The sequence below is a fragment of the Pieris napi genome, chromosome 19 (assembly GCF_905475465.1).
Source record: "Pieris napi chromosome 19, ilPieNapi1.2, whole genome shotgun sequence".
Classification (NCBI taxonomy): Eukaryota; Metazoa; Arthropoda; class Insecta; order Lepidoptera; family Pieridae; genus Pieris; species Pieris napi.
In genome coordinates, this window is record NC_062252.1 from 11,236,650 (window position 1) to 11,246,263 (window position 9,614).

General features: G+C 32.4%; 1 protein-coding gene across 2 annotated transcripts; it reads right to left on the reverse strand.

Moving 5' to 3' along the window:
- Positions 1-4,909: 4,909 nt before the first annotated feature.
- On the reverse strand, positions 4,910-9,399 carry LOC125059145 (MIP18 family protein galla-1). Of its 2 annotated transcripts, XM_047663402.1 has the most exons (3): positions 9,181-9,399; positions 8,846-9,109; positions 7,016-7,247 (listed from the first exon to the last, which is right to left on the reverse strand). In XM_047663402.1, exons 1-3 carry the CDS (start codon positions 9,323-9,325, stop codon positions 7,150-7,152), a joined length of 507 nt encoding a protein of 168 aa, XP_047519358.1. In that variant the 5' UTR covers positions 9,326-9,399; the 3' UTR covers positions 7,016-7,149. The 2 variants fall into 2 exon arrangements, with proteins under 2 accessions (XP_047519357.1, XP_047519358.1); XM_047663401.1 differs by having other exon boundaries at positions 4,910-7,247; positions 8,846-9,324.
- Positions 9,400-9,614: the final 215 nt, after the last annotated feature.

Consider the following 9,614-nt stretch of genomic DNA (forward strand, 5'->3'; position numbering starts at 1 on the left):
AGATATCGGCCATAACGACATCAATAATATATACCGCCTAGGAAAAAAGGGGGTAGATAACGAAAAACCAAGACCTGTTATCATCTCTCTTTTACATGCTTGGAAAAAAGAACAAATCATGAGAAATAGGAAAAAGCTGCCCGGAATCTATTTAAATGAAGACTATCCTAAAAATGTACTAACTAAAAGAAGGGAACTCCAACAACAGTTGATAGAAGAAAGACAGAAGGGAAAGTATGCAGTATTGAAATATGACAAACTCATCATACGGGATAGCATACAAACAAAAGAGAAACGCAAACGCGAGCGTTCTATGTCAATTTCACCACCAAAATACGCCCAAAAGAGCAATTTGCAACCCACAGCAACAACAAAAGCAAGCAGGTCAAACGCCTTTGACATGATGCGAGGAAGAAGTAACTCTCTCACCACCCCTACCCTCACATCAAAACAAACATAGGAACTCGACAGCCGGATAAACAAAGAACATAAAAATATAAGTAAAACATTTAGAAAAACATTCCCCAATCCGGCTGGTCCCCGTGGGGAATCAGACCAAAACCCTCTAGCAACAAACAAAAAACATACAAGAGTGTTGAAAATTGGAACTTACAACGTGAGAACTTTAGCATCAACAGAAAAATTGATAGAACTTGTGCACTCATTGAAAAGTATTCAAATAGATGTATTAGGATTAGCAGAAGTCAGAAAAATGGGATCTAATATAGAAGAACATCATGAACACATCCTCTGTTACATGGGAAACACACCTGGATTATATGGAGTTGGGTTTCTTATCAGTCGAAAACACAAAGCCAATATTATCGAGTTCACTGGTATATCTGAACGGGTAGCCCTGTTGCGCATGAAATTTGGAGAACACTGCATATCACTCATCCAAGTCTACGCACCAACCGAAGAAGCAGATGAAATTGAAATCAATAAATTCTATGAAGAACTTGAAAAAGCCCATGAAACACCTGACAAAAATGTATTGATTTTAGGAGATTTCAATGCTAAGATTGGTCAACCCAAACATAAAGAAAAACTTATACTAGGCAATTATGGTTATGGCAAGCGTAACCAGAGAGGTGACAGACTAATCCAATATGCCTTTGAACACAAGCTCTGTATAATGAACACTTACTTTAAGAAAAAACTTAGTCGTAGATGGACCTGGATTTCGCCTAATGGACAAACAAAAAATGAAATAGATTTTATAATGAGTAATCACCCCAAGTGCATAATAAACATGGAAATTATAAATAAAATAGATTTTCCATCTGACCATCGATTAGTCAGAGCCTCTGTAATAGTGACAACACCAACTTTATCAAGAAAGAAATTTGTAATGTTACCAAAATCTCCTGAAACCGACAATGAAAAATCAGAGTATTTGAAGAACCTAAGTGATAATATTAATTCCCGCCTTAAAGAGATATATAATAATAATGATGTTCAAACTTACTATGACACCCTAGAATTAATAATTAAACAAAGCCTAAAAATAGATAAAGACCACAAAACAAATAAAATAATTAGCAAATCTACTCAAAAACTAATAAATGAACGCTCAATTTTAATCAAACAAAAAATTAAAAACAAGGAAGATAAGATCAAACTTAAGAATTTATTCAAAGCAACAAATAAAGCCATAAGAAAAGATTATAAAAACCACAGAAAACATATTTTGGAAAAAAACCTAAAGCAATATCGAAGTACGAAGAGGGGGCTTAAGGAGCTAAACACACACAAAAATTGGATAACAAAACTAGAAAATGGACACAGAGAAATGAAAACTAGAAAAGGAATCATGGAGTGTGCTACTGAATTCTATAGAAACCTCTACGAACATCAGGATGACAGAGCAGTTGGCCCAACCACCAAGAATTCGGAGGAAATACTACAAGCCATTGATGAACAAGACGTACATAAATATATTTGCAAACTAAAACCTGACAAAAGTCCAGGACCTGACTATATAACTAATGAGGCCATAAAAATCGGAGCACCAATACTAACTAGTATCATAACAAAATTATTTAACATAGTGCTGGAACAAGGCTATGTCCCTACACAGTGGTGCCACTCAGACATTGTGTTACTATACAAAAAAGGAAACCCGTTGGATATTGCTAACTATAGACCAATTAGTTTGATACCCACCATCTATAAGCTATTCTCATCAGTCCTACTTAGTCGAATAACAACAACAATTGATAACAACCAACCAATGGAGCAGGCAGGATTTCGTTCAGGTTTCTCAACTGTGGACCACATCCATGCTTTAGAACAACTTATAGAGAAATATAAGGAATTCAATAGACCACTCTATATAGCTTTTGTGGACTATTCCAAAGCGTTCGACAGCATAACACACACATCTATATGGCAGACATTGGAAAAAAATAAAGTGGAAGATAGATATATACAAATCATTAAAGACCTATATTCTAAAAGCACAAGTAGAATAAAACTAGAAACGAAAGGTGCAGAGTTTCCCATTAGACGGGGCGTAAGACAGGGTGATCCTCTGTCCCCAAAACTATTTATAGCAGTCCTAGAAAGTGTCTTTCAAAATATTGATTGGGGAAGCAGGGGCATACCGTTAATAAATCAGCACCTAACACATCTCAGATTCGCAGATGACATAGCTGTTTTTAGTGACACTGCATCAGCGCTGGAAAAAATGCTGCAAATCCTGGATGTGGAAAGTAAAAAAGTAGGTCTGAATATGAACCCCAACAAAACTAAAATCATGTCAAATAGCCTGCACAAACCTATAAAAGTAAATGACAAAATAATAGAGTATGTAGAGTCATATATCTATCTAGGGAAGCAGGTATCGTTTGACACCACCAACAATGACAAGGAAATTTGCAGGAGAATAAACATTACCTGGAACAGGTACTGGTCACATAAGGAGATTCTGAAAGGAAATTACAGTTCAGAATACAAAAAGATTGTAATGGACACTTGCCTACTACCATGCCTAACATATGCATGCCAAACATGGGTATTTGATAATAAAACCAAAAGTAAAGTAAGGACATGTCAGAGAGCAATGGAGCGCAGTATGCTAAAATTAAAAAGGATACACAAAACCAGACACGAAACAATAAGAGAAAGAACTAGAGTTACAGATGCCTTAAAGCATGCACTGAAGCTAAAATGGAAATGGGCAGGACATATATCTCGCTTGAAAGATGATAGATGGACACTTACAGCTACTAAATGGCTAGGTCCAAGGGGAAAAAGGAGAGTTGGCAGACCTCAGAAACGCTGGGTCGATGACATTGTCCATGTTGCCGGAAAAGAATGGATGATCAGAGGTCAGGACAGAGAGGACTGGAAGCGGCTAGAGGAGGCCTATACCCAAGATAGGGATCCATACCTAGGAAAATAAAATATGGTACTAATAATACTAACATTTATTTCAATATTAAATTACTAAATAATATTACATATACTGTATTACTAACCACATTAACACAAAATTTTTAGTTTTTTTTTTTAGTTTAGTTGTATTAGCATGTAATGTAAATGGTATGGAACGAAATAAAGGCTTTATTATTATTATGTTAAAGACAGAGTCTATACGGAGCCAATCGAATCGATTGCAGCCTTAAAACTCAAAATCCGTGATGTCATTAACGAAATAGACCCTCCATTTTGCCAAAAAGTGATTAAAAATTTTGATGAAAGAATCAACATCTGTCAGTGTGGTCGTGGTGGACGTTTGCCAGATATCATTTTTCATTCATAATTGCCAAACTTTTCTCTTTGTAATACAATAAAAATTTTATTCATTTTCCTCTAAATTCTTTGTTTTATTTTGTTTTAGAAAACAAAGTTCTTGTTGAAAAACCCTTTATATGAAGAGAAGTTTCATTTATATTTAAACGAATCCTTAACTTACCTTCGCGCCATAGAGCATACATACTACATAGTACATACAAATTGACTTTTCGACTTTCTACATATAGTCCTTTTCATGAAAGAAGTCCCCTAGACGCGGCGCTGCAATCGCATGACGTAATGTTGCCATTTATGAGTAAAAAATTTACCTATTTTATTTACATTTAGCAGATGTAATTTATCAAATAATATTATTTTCTGCATACTTCGATGAAACAATATTTCTGTTATGTAAAAAGTATATTTTTATTTACTTATATTAGCGGTGTTCTACCTACATACAGGGAAAAGATGAGAAAATAGGGTAAAGAAAAGCAATACAATTTTTTATTTAGAGTTTTATTGCATAATTGTTGGGTTACAATTTTTTTCGAAGTACACGCCGCTGTTATACCTTCGTTTGTAATTCTTGTTACAGTTTTCTCTGTCACACCTGCAATTAAATTATGAACAATTTAAAATAATAATAACTTTAAGATGCTTATGTAATATGTAATATATGTTTTGATTTCAGTTACCTAGTACCATCACGTTATGTATTTGTTCAATTTTGTCGCAAAAACGAATTTATATCATAAAAGTCCCATCAATACAGCAAAAAATTATTAAATGGCAACGCTAAAAAGTACCTGTTATGGCGGCAACTCTCTTCCGAACATTGTTTAGTTGTATTAAAACACCTTGGTTCTAATGTTTCGCTTCACAGAACTCTTTCACCTTTAACATCATTTCTCGAGCCGAACTTTTTACAACTTTTGGCATTGTAATCAATCTTTAAAATGCACTAAGCTAGTTAAAAATTCTCAAAAATCTACCACAACAAACGAACTTGATAACATCGACGAATGACAACATTGCCGACCTGTCAAATTTAGTTCCAAAAATATCCGCGGGACTTCTTTCATGAAAAGCACTATACACTACTTTTATTTATTTGAGAACCTATTATTCTTCCTTATAATACATGATGATTATTCAATAAAATATTGGCTAGTGAATATTGTTCTTTATTATTAAAAACATTTTTTGAAAATTAAATGAATTGATACTTAACTTAAAACATGCTATAATATGTTACCTTTATTTGAATTCTTAACATAGGTATTAGGTAGGTATATTTTAACTAATATCTAAAAGTCCATAAATCACTGATACAAAATAATTATCGTAGAAAAATGTTGAATTAGGTAGTTTTAGGTTGGTTACGTAGTGGCTATTCTTCATAGTGCATTGGTAATATATACTAACATACATACAAAGATTTCATGTATTTGGATATTCTAGTATGTATGGAGATAAAATTCACCAAGTGTATGATTATTTACTATAGACAATTACAAACCAGAATAATAAAAAAGTTTCTACTTCATTGTATAAATAATAAGAGCAAAACTTTACACTTTCCAACGATTTGGCATTGAAGGAACCAAAATAATTTTGCTACAACCACATACTAAAATTGTCCAACATTAAAATATTAGATAATATTTTTCATACTATATTCTTACACAACTGCATATACATCAAACATTCTATAACACATATATGTATATAAAGTTAACTTCAATTCTTAAAACATCTAACATACATATTATGTAACTGTTAAAAAGTAAGGAATAATTATAACTACATATTAATAATCTTTATTGTGTTACAGTAAACTCAAGATGTATGTTACTATAAAAATGGGCAAGAGATCTTGTTTATCAATATTTAAGACCAGTCTTAATATAAAGTTTCATTCAGTCTCAAAACATTTGTTTATACACACACAATCATATTTTAATCTTTATAATGTTTGAGCTATTATATTATTAACAATAAGAAAAATGTTTTATACATCATATTAAATATTGGAATAAGCAGGTATAAATATTTTTATTAAATAGAATCAGGTTAAATCAGACAACATAGAGAACATTTCAAATAAACAATAAAACTTTATTTAAAATCCCACAATAATTCAGTCTTTCACCATTAATTCCCGCTCCACTCTGCCGACCGGCACATATCATCTACCAATTGATCAAATTCTATTAATGAACTCTCATGTTTTAGTAGATCTTCAGAAAAATCTTCTGTTGTCATTTCAAGCTTTTTTTCTTTGAATGCTGTATCATAATTGGATAACTTTAAATGTGGCGCATTAAAAAAATCTTTGTAAAATTCAGCCAACTCACGTATTGGATGGTTGTCTGCAAAGGGAAAGCATAACAATTTCAATGGCGGTTCATTTTCACTTCTAAATCCTGGAAACTTTTTAGGTGGCATTTCAAGCGACGTCGGGCTTTTTGAGATGACACTCATATCCAACTCCTGGGTGCTTTTACAAATTGTTGTTTCATCCTCTATTATTTCAAATTTCGGTGTCCGGCATTTCGGTACAGGAAACTTTTTGAAAAACTCCTTTATTACTTCTTCCACGAGATATTCATCAACGAATGCCGCTAGACGAAGAGGTTTGTTCAGGTCAATTGGTTGTGGAGATGAAGGTTCCTTTTTTTTCTTTGTTTCAAATATAACATGCTTTGGACTCAATTCAAAATGGTCACTCTTGAGTAAAAGTGTTTTGTTCTTTTCAGACCTATTAGGTGATATAGAGAAATTTGTTCTATATGAAACACTGAAACCTAATCCTCCTAGAGGTGTTTTTAGCATTCCAGCTTGAACTTTTTTAACTGACTCACCTAATGTCTTTACCTTGGGCTCACCGCTATAAACTCTGTAGAAAATTGTAAATGACTCTGTTCGCTGCTTCCGTGATAAGTGATATGCTGGAGTGATTCTAGTAATTGTGATAAGTGATTTCAATAGGATTCCCATTCTGAAGTAAACTGTGTTCATTGCTTTTAAAGATGAATCAAATTGTGTTTCGTCTAGTCCCAAGGTCCATAATTCAAGCACCATTTCATCTCCATCCTCAGTTTGTACTGATATTTCTACATTTAAGTGAGATCTAATAGTTTCTAGTATTCTATCTGATGGTAAAGCATTTTTAGTAGCTTGATTAACTTCGGGTGAGTCTGGTATATGTAGATTGAACCAGTCTGTGTCAGCTGACTGTTGTTTTGTATTTGCATCAATTTTAACCCCTTTCCTTGATTCAACAATGACCTGCACGCCTTTGTAGGCAAGAAATTTAGTAAACTTAGTAAATTCATTCTTATCTCCTATATTTGAAAATGCCGCGTCGGGTGCCATATTGTTAAATTGAACTATGCTAATGAATAACTATTCTTCATCGGCAATGCAACTCTCTACAAGGTTCCGCAGATTAGGATTCTCCATTGCAGCAGCAATTCTCTCCTTGTCATTGATCTGCTTGTTGACTGTAAAAAGTAAGTTTTATCTTAGATAAGCAATATTATATTTGATAAGATTATTAGTGTATAAGTAGAATCTTTGAAGAGTATTTTTATCATTATTAAGGTATAAAAAATATGTATGCAGCATTTTTCGAAAGAATACATGAGTAAATTTTTTAAATATCAAGACATATCAGAAGACAGATAAAAAAGCTAATTTACCTATAAGATGTAATTTAAGAAAAACTAATACATATGATACTTGCAAGTAAACATACAGTTTATTCATTCAGGCCTGACACCTAAATGGTGTAGACAAGTGTCTTACATTACATACCCTACTAGCCTACATACATCATAGACATTATGCTTAAGTGTGTTTTCTACAGTTTTTTTATCTGTCCTTTCGTCATATACATAAATAACAAACTGTCATATAAAGGTGATATATGTGACTAATGAGTCCCAGGAAATGTTAAGGTCTAGTATAAAAATTGTGTAACTATCAAAGATTTTGTAAATCTCTTAATTATTAACAATGTAATAAAGCAGGAAATACTGTTATGACCATAATAAACCTATTAAAATTGTAATATAGCATTAATGTGAACTTACAACTCAACCTTTTAATAACTATTATTTATATATATACCTTACATAAGTACTTAGAGATAGATAATGAATATAATGATTATCATTTTATTATTACTAAGCATACAGTATATCACATTGAACCTCAAGTTGATTAGTTGGACTTACACTAATATTATAATGAAGAAATAGTTTATTTTTTGTTTGTAATGGATTAACTGTAAAACTGCTAAACTCATTTTAAAATTCCGTCACCAATATATAGATAGCTATATTACTGTAGTAGTAGTAGTTGGATGGTCCATTAAGCTATATAACATCATGCTATGGCCAAAATGAAACTAAGAAAACCATATAGGATAGCTAGTACTTGAGTAGTTGTTTACAAACATAAGTATAGTTGTTCTTTGCCTGGTAAAGCCAAAAGGGTTTACAATCCGATCTTCATATACTTTAGATATAGGTAATAAGTAATTCAGGTCTAATATAGTTAATAGCAGTGGAAATTGATATAGCAGTTTAGCTAAAAGATAGACTTGTAAACGAATATAATAAATAAAAAATAGTTTCTAGAATACTGATCAAGAAGTATATGCTATCTAAGGCTTTATATAGTATTGATTGATAAACACTAAATATTATCAGCTGATAACCTTTAATGATGATCATAATGTACCATATTGTGACTGAAGGTCACATAGTTATCTATACATCAGTGAGCAGCTTATTAAAAATATGACTACATATAAATTTGCAGTTAATATCCATTTAGGTAGATAAAAAAAAATCTATACATATATATTTATATAGGTTTTTTTTAACATATAATTGATTTACATTTATATTCCCTAGGTATATATATATACCAAGACAATATAAATCAATTATATTTTTATAAAGTATGAGTATTATATACTGTATGGATCCAACACTATATAATACTCATACTTTATAAAAATACTTGATTATTACAACAAATAATTGATTATTGTCAGCTCCATATTCCTAATGATTTATAAAAACCAACTTACTTTCATCTTCTGTAGTATGTGCACCTTTTTTAATATAAATGTCTAGCTTTACAGGATGATGAACAGATCTCTGTATCTTTATTCTAATGCACAGTCCAATTAAGGTCGCTAGAGAACAATGAGGCACAGTAGGATTGAACTCAACCCTTAAAACGGGAACATTGTCTTCCGTAGGTTCCTTAATAAATATCCCTTCCTCATAGACAACTTTAAGGTCCTCCAAAGTACTGGGCTTTTCGGGATCCCGGATCGTCCGCAAAAAGTCTAAAACACCACAACACTTATTAAAAATCACAGAAAACTACACAAAAACAGTTAAGGGCGAAAAAACAAACCATAAATAGTTTCTCTCAAATCATTATTGTCCTTGTAGCCAAGTTCTTGCAACGATGCACTTTTGTCCATATAAGCGGGTTTAGCGACTTCCACGGGCAGCTTCTGCGAGTTCTTTAATGAAAGCTTAGAGAAAAACGATAACATTATCGTTAATCGTCATTAATTAGACTTTGATACTCTTACGTAGTTAAGAGTTAAGAGTTAAGACTTAGGAGTAAGCGATTAGCGACGACATCACGACAATAACGACATGTTTGACAGCTGACACACAGTGACAGTGTTGCCAAATAGTCTCGACTCTCGGCGACGTATCTCTAGACTAATTTGATTTCCCCCAGAAATCCCTTCAAAAAAACAAGGCTGTATAAAACGAATAATTATTTCCAAGGGAATTGTATACGTTTATTCAAAAAATCCCTAGTGAGATACAAGC

Excerpts from the sequence above, each read along its gene's own strand:
- LOC125059145 (XM_047663401.1), bottom strand. The coding sequence starts at position 7,119 with ATGGCACCCGACGCGGCATTTTCAAATATAGGAGATAAGAATGAATTT.